General features: G+C 55.1%; 1 protein-coding gene across 3 annotated transcripts in view; it reads left to right on the forward strand.

Moving 5' to 3' along the window:
- Positions 1 to 23,641, forward strand: part of c6h10orf67 (chromosome 6 C10orf67 homolog) — a 411,757-nt gene that overhangs the window by 62,037 nt on the left and 326,079 nt on the right. For 2 of the 3 annotated variants that reach the window (XM_072508488.1, XM_072508485.1), the window contains exon 4: positions 1,281 to 1,355. The exons of the other annotated variant lie outside the window; for it this stretch is intronic. In XM_072508488.1, coding sequence (XP_072364589.1) covers positions 1,281 to 1,355 — 75 coding nt within the window. The remainder of the gene's footprint in view (positions 1 to 1,280; positions 1,356 to 23,641) is intronic. 3 annotated transcript variants of the gene reach the window in all.

The raw sequence follows: 23,641 nt of genomic DNA on the forward strand, positions 1-23,641 counted from the left end.
ACTCAGGGGTGACGAAGATGAGGACAACACGTCCCGGAGTCGCAGGTGACCACGTCGGCGCCCACATCACCACCAGGACTGAGGCGATCGCAGCGGAAGGGCAAAGCCCCTGACAGACTTAATTTCCGTCACCCCCGCCGGACTCTTTCTTTAACAGGGGGTGAATGTGGTAAACACCACTAGTGGTATATTGTATATATTACGGCACTGCCCGTATATTACAGGTACGACGGTAAATCCCTGCCTGCTGGCTCCGCCCAGCAGGCGGCGTATAAAGTGTGTGCTCTTCTGCGCTGCATCCATTCTGGTTCCAGCTCCAGGAGGCACAACATCTTGTTCAATAAAGCCTCAATTGTTCCACCATTCCCGTCTCGTGGTAATTGACGGTACATCAACTTGTACCTTCCACACATTTCGCCAGGCTGATGATACGCAAATTCTATCTTCTGGACCTGTTCTGCTCCTCTACCTTTGCCCTCAGTGATTTGCAAATGACCCCCGGGAGCCCCACTTCCACCTCCAATGACCCACCCGATCATTGTCGTCAGCTAACATCTTCTCCATCTCCCGTATCTGTGACCCCTGCGCCTCGAGACATTTCTCCACTCACTCTATCAATCTTTTCAGCCGATCCTCGTGCATCTCCTTTCGTTGCTGGCGGGACTCCTCTTTAATAAACGCCTTCAACTGCTCCATCTGGAGCTTTCCAACTTACGAGTTTGCCCATTCTCCCCGTGTCTGCGTGGGTTTCCTCCTGGTGCTCCAGTTTCCTCCCACAGTAAACTCCACACAGACCCAAGGCCAAAATTGAACCCGGATCCCTGGCACTGTGAGGCAGCAGTGCTTGCCACTGTGCCATGTATGTAATGTAGAAATTTGGAAAAGGAGCTCTTTATTCCATTTGCTTTATCATTGTAATATAATATGGTCCTTATTTTATTTAAAACAAAAAGAGGTACTGTTGTCTGAAACGACATTGCCACTGCTAACTACTTAAACACTTGACAATAGAGAGGATCATGTTTCGACCTGGTGTTTGCTGGCTGAACTGCTTTGCTTCCACTGGTGATTATTCCTTAGCTGTTGGAAACGTGTGGTTATATGCTGAGCTAGTGTATTTTGACCTTTATAAAACTTGAACAGAGAGGAAAATATATATACAAGATTCTATGTTTGGCCTAGCATGCAGTAAGGAGAAAGTACAGTCTTTGAAGTCTTCCTATTGGACAATATGCTAACAATAGCTTATTGTCTGAACTAGTTTGTTTTACTTTTTGCAGAGAATTGAAGTTCTTCGTAATAGCTTTAAACAACAGCTTGCTGATGAAATAGCAAGGATCAATGCTGGATTCAAGGTTCGTATTGCTGACTCTGTTTACATTTACCTTCCAATATTGGCACCGGAAGGGTGCATTTAGCAAGTATATTTTAAAATTTATCTCATTAATGCATGATCTGATTTTTCCCCCATTCCTTCTAGTTTATGGCCACATTATTTGGCTCTGTAGCACCATTGATTTTGATGCCACAGGAGCCAAGTGACAGAAAAACTGACAGGATCTCCTGTCCAACCAGGGCCTGGTTTATCACAGTGTGCTAAATAGCTGGCTTGCAATGCAGAACAATGCCAGCAGCGCAGGTTCAATTTCCGTACCGGATTCCCCAAACAGGCGCCAGAATGTGGCGACTAGGGGCTTTTCACAGTAACTTCATTGAAGCCTACTTGTGACAATAAGCGATTATTATTATTATGTCCCAATTACTTCCAACACAGCTCTGATTTGAAGGGTTATAGAGCGACATCCCATGTGTGCACCAAAACATTCCTAATGGACAGACTGCAAAGTTAGGCAGCGTTGAATGCTGAGTTGGCACCTGACTGTCATTTTAGATCCCATTATTCCTGTTACAGCCCTCTTTTAAATAAACTCAACTGCACTTGAGTTCAGCTGTACTAGGGAACTTACATCACTGTTATTTAAAGGCACCATTCTCCAACTTTCAGATGAGTTGCTTTTGACCTTTTGTTTTGTCACTTGAGAGGTAGTGGAACACCTCGTGTTGTTGGCGGAGTTGACAGAATTTTCTTTCAACAAGAAGAGACTATGCTTGATCTTTGGAATGAGTGGTGAGGTTTTGAAAGGTCTCTGAGTGTGCTGCTTACATCCATTCATAGGAGGTATAGTTGTAATTCTTCTTGTGCGACAGGGAGTGGGCTCTCACCAAGACACCTTGCTCACCTAATGTTTTCAGAGAACACTTCAACCTGCACCTAAACTGAGAGCAGTGTCTGCAGGGGCTACAGTTCACAATGGAGGTGGTCACAGAACTGTGCCACTACCATTTCTTTTTATTCATTCAAGGGATGTGGGCTTCGTTGGCTAGACCAACATTTATTGCCCATCCCTGATTGCCATTGAGAATGTGCCTGTAGCTGCCTTCTTGAACCGTTGCAGTTCATTTGGTGCAGGTGCACCCACAGTGTTGTTAAGGAGGGAGTACCAGGTTTTGACCCAGCGACAATGAGGGAATGGTGATATAGTTCCAAGCCAGGGTGCTGTGTGATTTGGAGGAGATGTTGCAGGTGGTGTTCTCATGCATCTACTGCCGTTTTTCTTCTAGATGGTAGTGTCATGGATTTGGAAGGTGCTGAGTAAGGAGGCTGGTGAGTTCTTGCAATGCATCTTGTAGAGAGTACACACTGCTGCCACTGTTTATCAGTAGTGGAGGGAGTGAATGTTTGTTTTAGGAAGGGTTCCAGAGGTAGTCGCGGAGGACCGGATGGGCTTTGTCAAGGGCAGACAGCTAACATTGAACATCAAGAGTCTGCTGACCGTGATAATGACTCCATCTGGGGAGAGAACACCTGAAGTGATTATCTCCTTGGACGCAGAAAAGGCCTTTGACAGAGTCGAAAGTACCTCATGGAGGTACTGGAACAATTTGGGTTTGGGCCCTCCTGGGTGAAACTACTGAACGATGCTCCTATGGCGAGCGTATAGACAAACACCACCAGCTCTAGATACTTCTGGCTGAACAGAGGCACGAGGCAGGGATCCCCGCTATCCCCGCTGCTGTTTGCTCTCGCAAAAGAGCCACTGACAATCACCCTCAGAGCGGCGAAGGGGTGGAAAGGTATCCAAAGGGAGGACAGAGAGCATAAACTTTCACTCTACGTGGATGACCTGCTCTTTTACATTCTGTACGCCCAGACCAGCGTGGAAGGGATAACAAAACTCCTGAAGGAGATTGGAGCCTTCTCAGGTTACAAGCTTAAGCTCAGCAAGAGCGAGATCTTCCATGTGAACCCGCTGGAGGGGGAGGGACAGAGCTGGGGGGACTGCTGCTTAAGCAAGCCCAAACCAAATTCCGTTACCTGGGGATCCATGTAGCCTACAACTGGACACGGATCCACAAATGGAACCTGATGAATCTGGTGGAGAAAGTCGAAAAGGACCTGCAAAGGTGGGGCCCACTCCCACTCTCCGTTGCAAGGATAATACTGATGATTAAAGTGAACCTGCTGCCCAGGTTCCTCTTCCTGTTCAGATCTGTCCCAATCTACATCCCCAAGGCCTTTTTAAACACAGTCAATAAACTAATCGTGGCATTTGTGTGGTGGGGGAAGAGCCCGAGGAGCTTCAAGAAGGTCCTACATGGGAGAAAGAACGTGGGAAGCCTGGCCCTCCCGAACCTACAGTTCTACAACTGGGTGGCCACTGCAGAAAGAGTAAGGGGATGGGTTAAGAAACCAGGAGCAATTATGGAGGAGGACAAGAAGTCCATGGAAGGGATTAAGACCAGGTGGGGGGGAAGACTTGGGGATGGTGTTGGAAGAAGTATTTTGGTCCGAAGTGCTGTGAAGGGTTAACGCCTCTACCTCGTGCACAAGGCTGGAGTTGATTCAATTAAAAGTGGTGTATCGGGTGCACTTAACGAACGCGAGGATGAGCCGGCTGTTTGAGTGGGTGGAGGATAGCTGCGAGCAGTATGGGAGGGCCCCAGCTAACCATGTCCGTATGTTCTGGTCCTGCCTGAAGTTGGAGAAATTTTGGGGGTGGTTTTTCAGCACCAAGTCTGAGGTTCAGCACATGGATTTGGAACCGGGTCCCCTAGAGGCCATATTCGGCGTGTCAGTCCTGCCGGAACTGCAGACGGGTGCAGGGGCAGATGTTTTAGCCTTCACCTCATTGATTGCTCGCAGGTGGGTTGTGTTGGGGTGGAGATCAGCTTTTCCACCCTCTGCCTCGATGTGTCTGGGAGATCTAATGGATTTCCTGTATCTGGAGAAGGTGAAATTTGCTCTGCGAGGGGCAGATGAGGGGTTCCACCAAAGGTGGGGTTTGTTTGTCTTACATTTTAGGTTCTGGTGGGGGGTGGGGGATGGTTCGGCAGGGGGAGGGGGGGTATGTGCGCTAGTATTGTAAAAATGTTAAAATGCTGCAAAGGAACCGGGAGCCAAGTGGGTGAAGATGGAAGAAAGTTTCTGCATAGGGATGTCCCTCCAATCCCTAGCCACAGCCGCTCTCCCATCTGTAACAACCACAGATTCTCTCCCGCAATAATGGACGCCACCTTCAAAATGTGGAGACAGGACAAGGGGACTCTGATCGTGAGGGACATGTACACGGATGATAGAGTAGCGATTCTGGGGGATCTCACGGATAGGTTCCACTTCCCAAGAAGAAACCACCTGAGATATATTCAGGTCAAAAGCTTCCTCTGCAAGGAAACAACGACGAATCCCACGTACCAGAATACTTGGAAGGAGAAGAACTGCTGGGCACGGACGACCGAGGGAAGGGAAACTGTGCGGACATGAACAGGCGACTTTTCGGGGAGGTATGTTCCGCCCTGGACGAGACAAAGAAAAAAATGGGAGGAGGAGCTGGGAATAGAGATAGGGCGAGGACTCTGGATCGAAGTACTGCACAGGCCGAACTTCACCTCCACTTGCGCAGAGCTGAGCCTAACAGAGAGCACCCAACCAGAATTCGAATGAGTAGGTTCTTTACGGATGCAAATAGTGCCATGGAGGCCTGGCCAACCACACCTACATGCTCTGGGCATGTCCAGGGTTGTGGGAGTGAGGGTGGAGCCATGTCCAAAAGTTGCAAGCTAAGGCCCAAACCAAACTGTAAATAGACACTTGCAAATACGTGCTTTGGCCATATTAGGGATTGTAAGATATGTATGCCATCCAGAGCGGGGTCACGGCCACAGTTGTAGGAAAGACACTTGCTTGTAAATATATGTGTTGGTTCTTTTTTTGTCTTTTTTGTTTGGCGCAAAGTTGTAATTTGTAATTTATGAATTGTTGAGTGCGAAATATGAAAATCCAAGTATCTTGATTACTAGCCCTCTACGTCATTGCTTCCATCTGTGTTTGGTGCCTTGCTGAATGAGCATACTGTATATGGTTGACTAGAGGCTCCTGTAAGTCAACGGGTATATGGTATCTTCAAGGTTGTTTTGAGGACATACTTAAAGCATTTCTACTGCACTCCTGGGAGTTACCTGCTGTGGTCAAGTTTGAAGTAGCACATTAGCTTTGGGAGTCTGGTATCAGGCAATTAAGGACATGTCCCATACCACAGGACTGGTTTTGAGTGACTTGAGCTTGATGTAGGCAAGTTGACTTGGGAGAGGACAGTGCTGCTGGACTGCCTTTATTGTCAGAATTTGGAGGATCTTGTGAGGATACTGCTGGTGGTACTTCTCTACTACTTTAAGGTGCCTTCTGCAAGTTGCCCAAGACTCTGAAGCATATTGGAGTGCAAGTAACACTGTTGCCTAGTAAACTATGACCTACGATGGAAGCCTGGACTAGCCATACAGAAATAGTGGCTTGAAGAGCAGATCAGAGGCTAGGAATCCTATGATGTGGAGATGCCAGCGTTGGACTGGGGTGAGCACAGTACGAAATCTTACAACACCAGGTTAAAGTCCAACAGGTTTGTTTCGATGTCACTAGCTTTCGGAGCACAGCTCCTTCCTCAGGTTCCTTCCGTGCTGGGGAGGGGGGATGGGGAGGTCCGTGCCGGGGAGGAGGATGGGGGGGGGTCCGTGCCGGGGAGGGGGGTTGGGGGGGTCCGTGCCGGGGAGGAGGATGGGGGGTCCGTGCCAGGGAGGGGGGATGGGGGGGTCCGTGCCGGGGAGGAAGATGGGGGGGTCCGTGCCGGGGATGATTCACCTGAGGAAGGAGCTGTGCTCCGAAAGCTAGTGACATCGAAACAAACCTGTTGGACTTTAACCTGGTGTTGTAAGATTTCGTACAGGAATCCTATGGTGAATAACTCACTTCCTCACTCCCAAACGCCTTTCCACCATCTACAAGTCAGAAGTCTGGGGCGTCATTCTCCGACCCCCCAGCGGGTCGGAGAATGGCCGTTGGCCGCCGTGAATTCCGCGCCCGCCGAAGTCTCCGAAGGGAGAAAAGTCGGCGGGGCGTCAATGGCGCCGCAGACCTCGGAGAATGGCACGGGTGGGCGCAAGGCAATCGATTTTGGGCCTGTCGATATTCTCCCGTCCGGATGGGCCGAAGTCCCGTCGACGTGATGATGGGTCACGTCGGCGTAAATCAAACCTCCTTTCAATCGGCGTCAACCTGTGCTCAAGGTTTACGCCGACCAACGTGGAGGTGGGTGACGGCCTGGGGGGTTGGCCGCTGGAGAGGCGATGGCGTGGCCGCAGTCTGAATGTGTGGGGGAGAGGTGTGTGTAGGGTTTTGTGTGTGTGTGTGCGGCGGGGGGGGGGGTTAGAGTGGACTGGGCTCCGGGGGAGTGCCGGGAGGGGGGGTGAGTGCCGGGGAGGAGGATGGGATCCTTGCCGGGGAGGAGGATGGTGTCCGTGCCGGGAGGGGGGATGGGGTTCGTGCCGGGGAGGAGGATGGGGGGGTCCGTGCCGGAGAGGAGGATGGGATCCGTGCCGGGGAGGAGGATGGGGGGTTCCGTGCCGGGGAGGGGGGACGGGGGTCCGTGCCGGGGAGGAGGATGGGGGGGTCCGTGCCGGGGAGGGGGGATGGGGAGATCCGTGCCAGGGAGGAGGATGGGGGGGGTCCGTGCCGGGGAGGGGGGATGGGGAGGTCCGTGCCGAGGAGGAGGATGGGGGGGGGTCCGTGCCGGGGAGGGGGGATGGGGAGGTCCGTGCCGAGGAGGAGGATGGGGGGTTCCGTGCCGGGGAGGGGGGACGGGGGGTCCGTGCCAGGGAGGAGGATGGGGGGGGTCCGTGCCGGGGAGGGGGGATGGGGAGGTCCGTGCCGAGGAGGAGGATGGGGGGGGGTCCGTGCCGGGGAGGGGGGATGGGGGGGTCCGTGCCGGGAAGGGGGGATGGGGGGGGGTCCGTGCCGGGGAGGAGGATGGGGGGGTCCGTGCCGGGGAGGAGGATGGGGTCCGTGCCGGGGAGGGGGGATGGGGGGGGTCCGTGCCGGGGAGGAGGATGGGGGGTTCCGTGCCGGGGAGGAGGATGGGGTCCGTGCCGGGGAGGAGGATAGGGGGGTCCGTGCCGGGGAGGAGGATGGGGGGATCCGTGTCGGGGAGGAGGATGGGGTCTGTGCTGGGGAGGGGGAATGGGGGGGTCCGTGCCGGGGAGGAGGTTGGGGGGGTCCGTGCCGGGGAGGAGGTTGGGGGGGTCCGTGCCGGGGAGGAGGATGGGATCCGTGCCGGGGAGGAGGATGGGGGGGTCCGTGTCGGGGAGGAGGATGGGGTCTGTGCTGGGGAGGGGGGATGGGGGGGTCCGTGCCGGGGAGGAGGTTGGGGGGGTCCGTGCCGGGGAGGAGGATGGGATCCGTGCCGGGGAGGAGGATGGGGGGTTCCGTGCCGGGGAGGGGGGACGGGGGGTCTGTGCCGGGGAGGAGGATGGGGGGGTCCGTGCCGGGGAGGGGGGATGGGGAGGTCCGTGCCGGGGAGGAGGATGGGGGGGGTCCGTGCCGGGGAGGGGGGATGGGGAGGTCCGTGCCGGGGAGGAGGATGGGGGGGTCCGTGCCGGGGAGGGTCGATGGGGGGGTCCGTGCCGGGGAGGAGGATGGGGGGTCCGTGCCAGGGAGGGGGGATGGGGGGGTCCGTGCCGGGGAGGAGGATGGGGGGGTCCGTGCCGGGGAGGAGGATGGGGTCCGTGCCGGGGAGGGGGGATGGGGAGGGTCCGTGCCGGGGAGGAGGATGGGGGGTTCCGTGCCGGGGAGGAGGATGGGGTCCGTGCCGGGGAGGAGGATGGGGGGGTCCGTGCCGGGGAGGAGGATGGGGTCCGTGCCGGGGAGGGGGGATGGGGAGGGTCCGTGCCGGGGAGGAGGATGGGGGGTTCCGTGCCGGGGAGGAGGATGGGGTCCGTGCCGGGGAGGAGGATAGGGGGGTCCGTGCCGGGGAGGAGGATGGGGGGGTCCGTGTCGGGGAGGAGGATGGGGTCTGTGCTGGGGAGGGGGGATGGGGGGGTCCGTGCCGGGGAGGAGGTTGGGGGGGTCCGTGCCGGGGAGGAGGATGGGATCCGTGCCGGGGAGGAGGATGGGGGGGGTCCGTGTCGGGGAGGAGGATGGGGTCTGTGCTGGGGAGGGGGGATGGGGGGGTCCGTGCCGGGGAGGAGGTTGGGGGGGTCCGTGCCGGGGAGGAGGATGGGGGGTCCGTGCCGGGGAGGAGGATGGGGGGGTCCATGTCGGGGAGGAGGATGGGGTCTGTGCTGGGGAGGGGGGATGGGGGGGTCCGTGCCGGGGAGGAGGTTGGGGGGGGTCCGTGCCGGGGAGGAGGATGGGGTCCGTGCCGGGGAGGAGGATGGGGTCCGTGCCGGGGAGGAGGATGGGGTCCGTGCCGGGGAGGAGGATGGGGGGGTCCGTGCCGGGGAGGGGGGATGGGGGGCGGTCCGTGCCGGGGATGAGGATGGGGTCCGTGCCGGGGAGGGGGGATGGGGTCCGTGCCGGGGAGAAGGATGGGGGGGTCCGTGCCGGGGAGGGGGGATGGGGGGATCCGTGCCGGGGAGGAGGATGGGGGGGTCCGTGCCGGGGAGGGGGGATGGGGGGGCCGTGCCGGGGAGGAGGATGGGGGATCCGTGCCGGGGAGGAGGATGAGGGGGTCCGTGCCGGTGAGGAGGATGGGGGTCCGTGCCGGGGAGGGAGGATGGGAGGGTCCGTGCCGGGGAGGGGGGATGGGGTCCTTGCCGGGGAGGAGGATGGGGGGTCCGTGCCGGGGAGGAGGAGGATGGGGTCCGTGCCGGGGAGGGGGGGGTGCGAGGGCAAGTGAGTTGGTCCACCTGGCCAGGTGCCAGCCTCCAACAGTTGGACCAATGCGGTCCATGCCACCTGGCTGGGGGGAGGAGGGGATATGGGCAATGATGACATGTCGTCGTTTCCCCCCCCCCCCCGCCCACCACCACCACCACCAGGCCGTCATATTTTCCGATCAGCCAGCGATGTTGGCCGCCGTGGCGGCAGCCGCTAATGTCTATGTTGCCCTGGATGAGGAGGAGGAGGAGGAGCGTGCCAGAGAGGTGGCGCAGGCTACCGCAGGGGGGCCGGCGGCAGCCGTCCAGACTGGAGGGACACCTGAATGACAGGACGAGGAGGGGGAGGAGGACGTCGCGGCCCCACGGCAACGGAGGCACCCGAGGGCGCCCCCGACAGTCATACCAGGACATCACGGACCGGGAATGCAGGAGGAGACTCCGGATGAGGCGGGAAACCGTGGCACACATCTGCCACCTGCTGGAACACCTGTCACCGCGTGGCACTGGCGAGGGACACCCTCTCCCCGTGTCCGTCCAGGTTACGGTGGCCCTGAACTTTTATGCAACGGGTTCATTCCAGGCACCGAATGGGGACCTGTCCGGCATATCGCAGACATCGGTGCACCGGTGCATCCGGGCAGTGACAGACGCCCTATATGCCATGGCGCACCACTACATCCGCTTCCCTATGGACCGGGCCAGCCAAGATGCCCGGGTCGTGGGCTTCTCTGCCTTGGCCGGGTTCCCCATGGTCCAGGGCGCGATTGATGGGATGCACGTCGCTGTGCGGCCACCTGCAGATAACAGGGCCGTGTTCACCAATAGGAAGGGGATCTATTCGATGAACATACAGGTGGTCTGCGACCACCGCATGATGATCCTGCACGTCTGCGCCCGTTATCCGGGCAGTGTACACGACTCATACGTTTTGTCGCGGTCATACATCACCGGCATGTACGAGGGACGCCATCCCCTGCTGAGGGGCTGGTTGCTGGGCGACAGGAGCTACCCATTGCGATCGTGGCTGATGACGCCTGTACGGAGGCCACGCAATGAGGCGGAGAACCACTACAATGATGCCCATGTAGCGACAAGGGGAGTGATAGAGAGGTGCTTTGTCGTGCTGAAGATGCGTTTCAGGTGCCTGGACCTCTCTGGGGACGCCCTCCGGTATCGGTCAGATAGGGTCGGCCGCATCATTGTGGTGTGCTGCGTCCTGCACAATATAGCCCAGCAGAGGGGCGATGTGCCGCAGGCAGAGGAGGGTGGAGTGGAGGAGCAGCAGGAAGAGGCGCAGTCCTCCCCATATGAGGGGGATGGGGGCAATGGTCAGGGCAGACGGGCTAGACACGGGCGGGTGGCCGTCCACCGTTACCGGCTGGGCCAGCGGGCACGGGACAGGCTGATAGCCGCCCGCTTCACTGACGAGATGGCCGTGGGAATCGGGTAGTATGGCCACAGACCGCACACCATGGCAACAGCCGACCACCCACACCCCACACCCATCCACCCATCCACCCACCCAGCACCCCCTTCCCCAACCCCACCCACCCCACCCGCATGCATACCACCCCCCCATTGCCGATCCACCTGCGGCACAATGGCCGGGCTCACACAGTTGCCGGTGGACGCGTGTCTATTGCAGGCCATGGAGGATGATGACAACCCGCCCTGCGATGAGCTCCTGGCTCCACATCGTTGGACTATGTCTGACCCATGGCCACAGTACCGCCATCCACCCGGACCATCCCTGCATGCGGCTGTGACACTGCAGCGCACGGTCCCGTCCTCTGCCCGGGGGGATGTTGATGGCGGCCCAGGGGGAAGGGGGCAGACTCACCTGGGGCTGAGGTAAGACCATCCGTCACACACACACACTTGCGCTCAACGTACATGACACCCCCGCACGCTTTGGACAGAGCACAAAGGCAGCTTCTGTAGGTGTAACATTGACTTTAATAACCAAAGGAGTTCATGCACGTGCACTAGCCCCTAAAACTCATCTGTGCCCTGCACCCGTGCCAACCTACTCAGTGTCTAATTGTTTGGCCTTACGGGCCCTTTGACTACGTCTACGTGGTTCCCCAGACGGCACAGCAGAACTGGAGGTGGACTCCTGTGATTCCTATCCTCTGACACGGGATCCCTTTGGCGGCCGTTTCCTGGGGCGTCCTGGCCTAGATGGGCCAGGCTGCGGCCCGGGCGACTGGGATGGCGAGCTGCCAGCCTGTCCTGCCTGTTGCCCACCCGATGCACCTGGGACGGAAGGGGGGGGAGTCCGAGGTGTTGCGGTGTTCCGGGACCTCCCCTACATGGGGCCCCGGGACGGACCACAGCACCTCCTCCTCCCTTGGGGTGCCCGATGGCCCCCAGGCCTCTACATGGGTGGGGGATGCGAACGGACTGGCCATCCGACGCCCCCCCGACATCTGGCACTGCCAGTCCTGGAGGCCGGTGCTGGTATCGAAGGAGTCTGCAGGTTTGCAGCCATGGAGCTCAGGGGTTTGGCAAACCCTGTCTGTGACTGTGCGACGCCGGCTCGCACATGGCCAATGACGCCGATGCCCTCATCGATGGCCTGCTGAGACAGGGCCATGGCCTGCAGAGTCTGGGCCATGGCCTGCTGATACTGGGCCATGGCCTGCAGAGACTGGGCTATGGACTGCTGAGACTGGGCCATGGCATTGAGCGCCTCTGCCATCTGGCGATGGCACTGGCTCATGGCCTCCTGTGAGAGGGCAGCCATGTCCTGGGCCACAGACGCCGCCTGCACGGAAAGCCCCAGGCCTCGAAAACCGTTCCCCATGTCTGACACCGTCGCACCCATTGCCTCCACCGCGGACGCCACCCGAGCTGTGTCGGCCTGGGTGGCACGCATGACCGGCACCACTCCCAGCTCCTGGACGCGAGTGGACTCCTCCACCTGCGACTGCAGCCGCCGCAAGCCGGCCGTCACCCTCTTCGCTCGTCTTCGGTTCGGTGGTTGCATCGGATCTATGGGTGGGTGTGGTAACTCCAGGAACTCGGTATCCATCTGGGCGGCAGATGTTCGCTTGGGCTGGGCTGCCCTCCGACCGCCCAGCCGCTCTGCTGCTCCTACCTCCACCTGCTGTACCGGGATGGCTGTGTTGTGCACACCAGTGAGTGTACCAGACGCCTCATCACTAAAGTGCCCAACCGAGGTGAGTGTTTATGCGATGGTGGAGGGTGTTGGTGACAGCAGTGTCGTTGTGTCGTGCTCTTCGTCCCATTCTGAGTCCATGGCACTTTGGGGTGGGGGTTCGTCTCCACCCATCCACTCTGTGTCACTGTCCGGTATTTCGTTTTCCTGGGTAGTGCTGTCCCGGGTAGGGGTGTCCTGGGTAGTGGTGTCCTGGGTAGTGGTGTCCTGGGGAGTGGTGTCCTGGCTCGGCTGTGACGGGGGCCTGTGGCTGCCCCTTTCGTCGCTGGGTGGCACACGCCTGCGTCGTCGCACCCGCACGAGACGGGGGCGTCGTCTCCCTGTTGCTCCAGGTCTCTCCGTCTCCAGTGGTCTCCAAGGTACATCCTGCGGGCGTCGCATGCCGGAGGGTCCGGGTCTCTCCGTCTCCCGTGGTGTGCGAGGGGCATCCTGCGGGCGTCGCATGCTGGAGGGTCCGGGTCTCTCCGTCTCCCCTGGCCTCCGAGGGGCATCATGCGGGCGTCGCATGCCGGAGGGTCCGGGTCTCTCCGTCTCCCGTGGCCTCCGAGGGGCATCATGCGGGCGGTCTGCATCTGCTGGGATGGGTGCCTCGACGTTTGCTCCTGCGATACACAATGAAGCGTGCATGGTTAGACACGCAGGCAGTGATCAGGTGATATGGGGGAGGGGGATATAGGGGAGGGGGGATATGGGGACGGGCTGTCGGTGGCTCACTTGCTAGTACGCCCCCGACCTCTGCATCAGCAACCTCCACGCGGTCCACAGGCCCGCCAGCCAGTTCCAGGGCCCTTTCCTCGTGTTCGGTCAGTGGCCCCTCATCAGCGGGGCCTCCTCCAGTCCTCACATGCTCCCTGGTGTTGTGTGCACGCTTCTCCTGTGGGGGGTGGTGGCAGGGGTAAAAGGCAACAGTGTGAGACAGGTATATGAATGCACGCCATCGGTTGCGCGTGTATTGCAGAGGTTAAGGTTAGGGCTGGATTCACTTGGGGAAATGGGGGAAGGCGGATATGGGGGAGGGGGGATATGGGGAGGGGGGATATATGGGAGGGGGGATATGGGGGATATGGGGAGGGGGATATGGGGAGGGGGGATATGGCGGAGGGGGGATATGGGGATATGGAAGATATGGGGAGGGGGGATTTGGGGGAGGGGGGATATGGGGGAGGGGGGATATGGGGGAGGGGGGATTTGGGGGAGGGGGGATTTGGGGGAGGGGGGGGATTTGGGGGAGGGGGGGATATGGGGGATATGTCTCTCGGGCAGGGGGGGAGGCTCACCCTGGCTGCTCTGACGAGGTCGTTCACCTTCTTGTGGCACTGGGTGCCTGTCCGTGGTGTCAGGTTCACAGCGGTGACAGCCTCTGCTACCTCCCTCCACAGACGCCGGCTGTGGCGTGGGGCAACTCTGCAGCCGTGTCCGGGATACAGGGCCTTCCTCCTCTGCTCCACTGCGTCCAGGAGCGCCTCCACATCCCGTGACTGGAACCTCGGGGCTGAGCGGCGGGCGGCCATCCGGTCGGGTGTTCCGGTCGGGTGGGGGGGGAGCAGCGCGTCCTGATGAGCCGGCGTGAAGCACGTGAGCAAGCGCGGATCCCGTCACGTCGCTGCTAGCCCATTCCGGGCCGGAGACTTTGCGACGTTTGGGGCGGCGTGATGAAGGTCGGATTTGCGCCGTTTTTGACGCCGATCGGCGGACTTTGCGCCGATAACGGAGAATTTCGCCCCAGGAGTATGATGGAATACTCTCCACTTGCTTCGATAAGTGCAACGTCAACAATGTTAAAGAAGCTTGACCTCATTCAGGATAAAGCAACCAACCCCTTCCACAAACATTCAAACCCTCCACAACCACCAACAGATAACAGCAGCAATGTGTACCATTTACAAGATGCACTGCAGGAACTTTCCAAGGCTCCTTGGGCAGCACCTTCCAAACCCATGACCCCTGCCATCTCGAGGGACAAGGGCCGCAAATACCTGGGAACACTATCACCTGGAAGTTCCCCTCCAAGTCACTTGCCATCCTGACTTGGAAATATATCACCGTTCCTTCACTGTCGCTGGGTCAAAATCCTGGAACCCCTCCCCAGCAGTTGTGTGGATGTACCTACACCTCAGGGACAGCAGCAGTTCAAGAAACAGCTCACCACCACCTTCTGAAGGAAAACTAGGGATGATCAATAAATGCTGGTCTAACCAGCGACTCCACATCATGTGAACGAATTAAACAAAAAAGTCCACAGAGTCTGGAGGTAGAAAAACCTCGGATGAAGTTTTCAGCAACAGATAGGCTGAGGCAGAGCCATAAGATGTGATATTTACAGAGGTCAAAGCAGACAGTTTTGGTGCTGCAGAGGATATGTAGTCGGCAACTCCCCTATGGTCAATTGGAATGCCTAAGTTGCTACCAGCTTGGTTCTTGACCACCCTGCCCCTAACTCTAAAAATTGCTCTGTTTAGTATTTTCACTCCAACGATGTATGTTCAGCTTATATCAGAAATAGACTTAAATGCTCTCCAAGTATGCATTGATGCTCATGTTAAAATTAACGTATATTGCTTTTAAAATGGGGAGGGGTGGAATTGAATAATTACAGAATGTAAAACTAGATAATGCCCATGTAAAAATGTTAGCAAAATGTATTTCAGTCAATCAATTTGTAAATATGAGTTTCTAAAACAATTGGCTCTTGGAAAATTGTTTACAATAAATTGCGTTTAATCTAAGGGAGAATCTATCATGGACATTAAGGCCTGCATTTTTAGGATGGCGAGCACTCCGCATCCATCATCCAGAGTCCTCACTGACGGGCACACTGCCATTTTACACTCAAATGAATTTTGATGACAGCAGACGAGACGTCTGTTGTCACTTGGACCGCATCCTGCCTTGGAGAGTTGCTGGCCAATTAGATTGACTGACAGCTCTCTGGCCCATTCAGGCACAGTGCTACTGTAGCAGGAAGAGGTAAGAGGTATTGCAGCACCAGGCCTGAACTGTCCCGGGAACTGCAGTGCTGATCCGGGGGAGAGGAGGGGAGGTGTTAGCCTGGGGGATCGCAAGGAGGGCGATCTTTATGTTGGGGGATAGGCCGGGGGAGCCGCAAGGAGGCGATCTCTATGTTGAGGGGGGCAGGGGAGAGAGGGTTGGAGGTATCCAATCTGTGAGGATAGGGTGCACCTAATCTGAAGGGACCTCTCAAGATCAAGGGTGAGAACTAAATGGGGAAAGTGTAAAATTCTGGCCAAAGTGTTATTATTTTTTGGGACATTGAAGCTTTTGTGGAGTGCCTCGGTCCTCAATATCCCTGGGGGCTGGTTTATCTCACTGGGCTAAATTGCTGGTTTTTAAAGCAGACCAAGGCAGGCCAGCAGCACGGTTCAATTCCCGTACCAGCCTCCCCGAACAGGCGCCGGAATGTGGCGACTCGGGGCTTTTCACAGTAACTTCATTTGAAGCCTACTTGTGACAATAAGCGATTTTCATTTCATTTCATTTCCCTCCACCCCAAAGACAACTTAAAAGTCAGGGGGAGTGTGCCCATAATCTAGAAAGCTGCCCAGCAAAAATTTAGTGTTGAGAGCATTATTTGATTTTTTAAAAAAATGCTTTTATTAAGGATTACATCAAACACAACCAAATCAAAAAGGAGAACAAACAGGAAATCACGTAAATAAATTAGCAACACCCCCGTGTACCACCCTCCCTGCTATTACCTTCCATCCACTCTGCCTCCTTTTTTAACCCCAAAGTTCCCCCCACCCCCTGCTGACCTCTTAACTGTACTTGAAGAAGTCGATAAACAGTTTCCACCTCCGGGGAAACCCCTCCACAATCCCTCTCATGGCAAACTTGATTTTTTCCCAATCTAAGGACTTTCCCGAGGTCGCCCATCCACCGGCCCCGAGTCCCTCCATTCCAACAGAAACCATCTCCGGCTACCAGAGAGGCGAAGGCCAAATTGTCGGACTCTCTCCCCCTCCCTCCCAGGACTCCCGGGTCTTCCGGCTCTCCAAAAATCGCCACTTCTGGACTCGGGACCACCTTCACCCTCAGCACCTCGGACATCATGTCAGCAAACCCCCGCCAGAATTCCTCCAGCTTCGGACAGGCCCAAAACATGTGGACATGATTTGCAGGCCCCCCCACGCACCGCCCACACCTATCCTCCACCCCCTCAAAATACCTGCTCATTCTGGCCACCGTCATATGCGCCCTGTGAACTACTTTAAATTGAATGAGGCTAAGCCAAGCGCACAATGAGGATGCATTCACCCTCCTCAGAGCCTCCTCCCATAAACCAACCTCCAACACCACCCCCCAGCTTTTCCTCCCATCTCCGCTTAACACCACCTATCGGGGCGCCCTCCATTAATTCTTTGTAAATCCCCGACAGCCTGCCCTCACCAACTCCTGTTTCCGACACCACCTTGTCCTGCAACCCCGGGGCGGCAGGTCAGGAAAGTGTGGCACCTGTTTCCTCACATTGTTTCGCACCTGTAAGTACCGGAACCCATTCCCGCTGGGAAGCTCATACTCCTCTACCAGTTCCTCCAAGCTCGGGAAGCTGCACCCCACGAATAGGTCCAAACTTCTCAATCCCCGCCCGCCGCCACTCCCGGAATCTCTCGTCCAGCCCCCCTCGGAACAAACCTATGATTTCCACAAATCGTAGCCCAAACAGAGGCACCTTCCAGCCTCAGGTGCTGCCGCCACTATCCCCACATCCTCAGGGCTGCCACCACTACCGGACTTGTGGAGTAGCTGGCCTACGAGAACAGCAGAGGCACCGTCAATAATGTCCCTAAACTAGTGTCCTTACAAGAGGCTGCCGCCATCCGCTCCCACAGCAACTCTTCCCCCGCTACCCACTTCCTGACCATGGCTATATTTTCTACCCAGTAATTCATCAATTTGGCACGACCAGCCCACACCACCCACATGTCCCTGCTCCAGCACCTGTGGGGCTTCCCTGCCCACACAAACCCTGAGATCAATGAAGAAGGCCATTGGAATAAAAATCGGAAGGTTCTGGAACATGAATAAAAACCTTGGGAGTACCGTCAGCTTCACGGACTGCACCCGCACCGCCAACGACAATGGGAGCATGTTCCACCTCTTCAAATCCTCCTTCATTTGCTCCATCAGCCACGCCGATTCAATTTATATAGCTGCTCCCATCCCCGCGCCACTTGGATGCCCAGATACCTGACCCTCGCCCCACTAAACTCCTTGACACTCTAAGCGCCATTGGCTCTATCACCAAGGCAAAGAGCAACGGGGAGAGTGGACATCCCTGCCTCATCCCACGATGCAGCCTAACTCACCCGGTTCGTCCTTACACTCACTGCGGGCGCCCGATACAATAACCGGAGCCAATCCATGAAGCCCTACCCGACCCCAAACCGCCCCAGTACCTCCCACAAATATTCCCATTCTACCCATTCAAAGGCCTTCGCCGCATCTATAGCGACCACCCACCTCCACATTCCGTCCTTCCAGTGGCATCATTATAATATTCAACAGACGCCTGACGTTAGCCGACAGATGCCTTCCCTTCACAAACCCCGTCTGGTCTTCCCCTATCACCCCAGCACACAGTCCTCAGTTTGTGAGGCAAAGATCTTTGCCAACAACCTGGCTTCTACATTCAGCAACGAAATCGGGCGGTAGGACCTTCTCTCGACAACCCCCTCCCTGGTCAGGGGTCCGGTTCATGAAGTCTCCTGTAAAACTCTTCAATTACCTTGTTCATCCCCAGCGCGTCCAGTACCACTCTACCACTCCCGCCCTTCAACCTCCCAACCTCCCTCGCAGCCTCCTTGCTTCCTGAGTTGGTGAGCCAGCATCCTACTAACCTGCTCCCCGTGCTCATACACTGGCCCTCTGTACTGCCCAACAGCCTTCCCCATGGACACAAGCCCGAACTCCATCTGAAGCTTCTGCCTCTCCTTCAACAATCCTGCCTCCGGGGTCTGAAAATACCTCCTGTAACCAATCTTGTCATCTCTGCTTGTTCCTCTTTCTCCTCCCTAACCCCTGCCTTGAGCACCTCCCCTAGCATGGCGGCCCTCACCTCATCCGCTAACAACCCTACACCCAGCCTCCACTGTGGGCGCTGGCCCCACTTGCAAGTTCACCCAATGTGGCACGTGCTCTGAAACCATGATCGCCAAGTACCCTGAGTCGACCACCCCCGCCAATAACGTCTTACCCACCAAAAAAAAATCAATCTGTGAGTACACCCTGTGCACATGGGATTAGTACGGAAACAGCTTTGCCCTTTGCCTCCCAAACCTTCATGGGTTGACCCCCCCCCCCCCATGTGCTCCATGAACCCCTTCAACTCCTTCGCCACTGCTGACACCCTCCCCAACCTCGGGCTTGACCAGTCCAACCCTTGATAAATGACCGTGTTAAATGAACCCCCCCCCAAATAATGAACCGGTGTGACTCCAGGTCCGGGATCTTCCCCAGCAGCTGCCTCATAAACTCCACATCATCCCAATTTGGGCATAAAAATTTACCAGGACCACTGGCATCACCTCCAGCTTCTCACTCACCATCATGAAGCTCCCTCCCGAATCTGCTATTATATTCCCAACCTCAAATACCACCAGTTTATTTACCAGCACCGCCACCCCTCATGTCTTCCTGTCTGATCCTGAATGGACAACTTGCCCTACGCACCCTTTCCTTAGCCTTGTCTGCTCCCCGATCTTCAAGTGTGTTTCTTGGAAAAAGGTCACATCCGCCTTCAAGCTCCTCAGGTGCATGAAAACATGTGACCGTTTAACTGGCCCATTCAACCCCTTCGCATTCCATGTGACCAGCCTGGTCAGAGAGAACCCCCCCTCCCTTGCCGATCAACCATACGCCCCCAGCCCATGCCACACGACCCTCGAGGCCCACCCTCGGATATCCACCTTCACCACTCCCTCCCATGCTACTCCTCAGCAACAACACCTTTGTCAGCAGAACCCCCCTCCTACCCTGCCCCTGAACAAAACAAGAACCCCACCCCCCTCTGCTTCACTAACCACCTGATCACCCCCCCCCCCCCCCCACTGCGCTCCCATTAACTAGCCTACCTAGCTAGCCTGCAAGCCCAGCTAGCCTGCCAGCCCCCGCCCAAGGTGCCTAAGCCGCCTGTATCCCCTTGCTGATTCCCCTCCTCCCCACTCTCATACCTCACAAACAACAATGAAACAACAAAAAAGGTGTGCTCATCCTCAATGCAACAAAACACCTCGAAGGGGAAAAGTTCTCCAACACCAACAAATGAGAAAAAAAGGCACAGGAAAAAATAGACATCTCTCACACCTCTTCCACAGTTCAATATTCTCCTTCTCCTGCCAGTCCCTTGTTTCTTAAAAACTCCATTGCCTCCTCTGGTGTTCCAAAATAATGTTCTCAGCTATTAAAATTCACCCAGAGACGGGCCGGGTACAACATCCCAAACTTCACCCGATTAAATCCAGCTCTCCTCTTCGTCAGGTCTGCGCCCTGGTCCTGGTACACCTGAAGCTCGCTCCCCTCCCAGATGCATCTCCTCATCTGCCATCACCCATCTCAATATCTTCTCCTTGTCCAGGAACTGGTGAAGATGCACCACTAACACCCTTGGCGGCTCATTCGCCTGCACCTTTCTCATCAGCTCGGTCAACCTCCAGGGGCCGGACAAAGGCCCCCTTCCCCATTAACTTCTCCAGCATCTTGGCTCCTTATGTGCCAACGTCCGCTCCCTCGACGCCTTCAGGCATCCCCACAATTCTTAGATTCCGTCTCCGGGAGCAATTCTCCAAGTCCTCAACCTTCTCCGTTAACCGCTTCTGAGTCTCTTGCATCAGATCCATTTCAGCCATCAACGAGGCGAGCTGCGCCTCCACTGTGCTGAGAGCTGTGCTCTCCCACTGCCTCTTTCACTTTCCGAATAACCTGGCCCTGGAACTCCAGACTCTACTCCACATGGTCAGTTCCCGCTTTTAACGGTTCCACTGCCTTGGCTAGGTCCTCCTGGGCCTCCCTCTTCTGTCGGCTAAACTTCTCATTTAGGAAGTCCACCAGGTGCTCTGTCGACCATTGGGCAGGCAAAGCATACCTTTACCCTCTGCCATTTTGCACAATGATTCTCTTGCTCCAACTGCTCCCTTCTTCTCCACCCACGTCTGGTCCATGGATCCATCCACCAGCCCTACCAGTGGAGTTAAACTTTTCTCCAGTCACCCCTGCACCTTTTTTCCACAAAACATCCACCCTACAAACAGGGAAAAGGTCCGAAACAACAGCCTCAAGAGGGAGCTGCCAAATGTGCAACCACTCACACCATAGCCGCCATCAAAAGTCAATAGATTTTTAAAAAATTCATGGGCTGTAGGTGTAACTGGCTGGGCCAGCATTTATTGCCCTTGAACTGAGTGGCTTGCTAGGTCATTCGGCATTTCTGAGACTCATGCACATTGCTGTGGATCTGGAGTCACATGTAGGCCAGACCAGATAAGGACAGCAGATTTCCTTCTCTGAAGAACACTATTGAACCAAATGTTTTTTTACAACAATCAACAATAGGTTCATGATCATCATTAGACATTTACTTATTGAGTTCAAATTTCACCATCTGAAAATTGAACACGGGTGCCCAGAATATTACCCTGGATTACTAGTCTGGTAACAACATCACTGTGCCACTGCCTCCCATTTATGATGACACTCCTGCCTCTACCTTAAGAGGAAGACCTGCTTTAGAGAACTGCCAGCCGATTGGATGGCCAGCAGCTCTGTAGTGCCAGAATGTCAGTCTGGAGTGGTGACCACCACTAGGACTACAGGCAATCCCACCACACCAAGGAGACAACGTAAGACTGGGGTCAGAGTCTCAGTGAGGAAGGTGTATGGCCAGGTTCAAGAGGCTGTGGAAGGGATGAGTTTCAAGAGGAGGGGAGATGACCTTGAGGGGTGGGCAAGAAGGTAGGCAGGCTCCCATGCTGACCCCAACCCTGTAAAAGTTCAGACAGGTTGTGGGTGGATGGGAGGGTAGGCGATTGGAAGGCCAGCCACTGCATTTTTCATGCCCCTCCCACCTTCAAACCTTCTGGCAGGGAGCATACAATCCAGCCCTATGTGTTTGATTAATCATAGTTGCCATCTGTTACAACAATCTAAATGGAGTTGTTAGTGGAGCCAAGCATAGATTAAACTACAGTATATAATTTACATCTATGGCTCGCTGATATCAGACAAGTAATTATTGATGAGCTATAAGTTGTTACACGGGATGCTATTAGCATTGCCAGATGAAATCTGTTGAAAAGTATGCATTTCCTTCACTTTCTTTCAATGGTTCATTTGGAACGGTGCCAATAAGGCACTAAGTTCACTTTCTCAATCCATAGCGTCTGTGCCCTTCTGTCACTCAGTCTACGACCATACTGTTGGGTCCTATTTCTGTAAATATGATTGATATGCAAAATATACAATTACTAGCTTGCTCATCTTCCCTCCTGTGACTAATTCCTTGTCATTGTGTTATAGCTTTAAAACTATTAACTGGAGGTCAGTTGCTTTTTAAACGACAAGGATGGAAACAGACTAAAAGCAGCATGTGGTTGTAACACAAAAAGCAACTGTATCTGTTTTGCCATCTTGTGGCCAGTTGACAAATGCATTTCTCATGGACTTGAGACCCCCGTGATGCCTCTTTGTAATCTTGCATCAGCCTCTGGTAGCTATCTAAGGATGAGCTCTAACTTCAGTTCACTGAACTTTTAAAAGCTGTTAGTCATTTCTGTAGTCAAACATTAATGATCTAATAGTCTTTAATTCACAATTGCTGCTTGAATTTTCAAAATGCACATAGTATAATCCCTGTAGAGTTTATTGTTCATGTGTTGGTTGATTTTTAAAAACATATTTTGAATAAATCTTTGAATGTCACTCTGCAATCCTGCGTAATGCAGAATCATAAATAGTTTCTTTTGTAAATATTTTCTTCACTTTACCTCAACCCTAATCCCATTTTAAGCTAATTTCTCATTCCATTTAAGATGAAATGCATCCCAGGCTGTCGAGTAAGGCAAGGGGCACTGGCAGGGGTGCTGGCAATAATTTTCAATTCCTCTCTGGCCACAGGAGAGTTGCCGGAGGACTGGAGGAGAGCCAATGTGGTACCATTATTCAAGAAGGGAGGAAGGGATAAACCAGGAAACGACCGGCCTGTCAGTCTAACCTCAGTGGTGGGGAAATTATTGGAAGCTATTCTGAGAGACAGAATGAATCTCCGTTTGGAGAGGCGGGTATTAATCGAGAACAGTCGACTTTTGGTGGCGGCCATGAGCTGATCGGTCACACACAAGGTGGCTTCCGCTTGGAGGCTTCAGTTTTGGCACTTTCTACCTGGTTGGGTTAACAAGTGTTTTGGTGGGAAAGAAAACAAAGCATTTGAAACTTGTTGGTTTCTCCTCCAATGTGGAATGTTGGCGGGTTATAATGCCAGGCTTAAATCAAGTAAAGTCCCCAATCAAGAATTGGATGACCTTCATGGTGCAACGAAGGAAAGTATGGGAAAACTTGCCATGTCGTTGTCGCCCTCTCCATTGCCTTTGGAGCAGTTAATGGAGTTTATTACTGGGGAATTTAAGAAGCACCGGCTGGAGATGCAGGAGAACCTGTCTGTCATGATATTCAAACATACATCATAACACATACATAATGATAGACAGACCAACAGACCAATTAGCACACATAACACGACAGACAAGAGCAGACACAGTATAAGACAAGAAACACGACACCTCCTGGCCAGTCCATCTGGAGACAGCACAGGGCCAGGACCTCATTAGCAAGACACTCACACAGTCACAACGTGCTGAGTACCAAGTCAGATGTGTAAATAGTTAGTTGGAATAAAACTGCGTTGTACCAATCGCAACCGTGTTGGTTCGTCTGTACCTCAGAGCACCCAACACCTCACTGTCCAGGGAGATCGAGGCAATAATAGCTCCTCTTTGCAGGGCTTTGTAAAGGGTGCAGAAGTGAATGGAGTCGCAGATCACAACAATTTGGGAGGTGGAGAGGGCGGTCTTGGATCACAAGAGGCGGAGGTAACTGGAGGCAGAGGTAACAATGTTGGCAGAGGCCCACAAAGTGTTGAAGGCCAGAGTGGACAAACAGGAAAATCGACCCAGGCGTCAAAACGTAAGAATATTTGAACTGCTGGAGGGGGTCGAAGGCACGCACACCACTGATGCAATAACC

Source organism: Scyliorhinus torazame, chromosome 6 (assembly GCF_047496885.1).
Source record: "Scyliorhinus torazame isolate Kashiwa2021f chromosome 6, sScyTor2.1, whole genome shotgun sequence".
In the NCBI taxonomy this organism is placed as follows: Eukaryota; Metazoa; Chordata; class Chondrichthyes; order Carcharhiniformes; family Scyliorhinidae; genus Scyliorhinus; species Scyliorhinus torazame.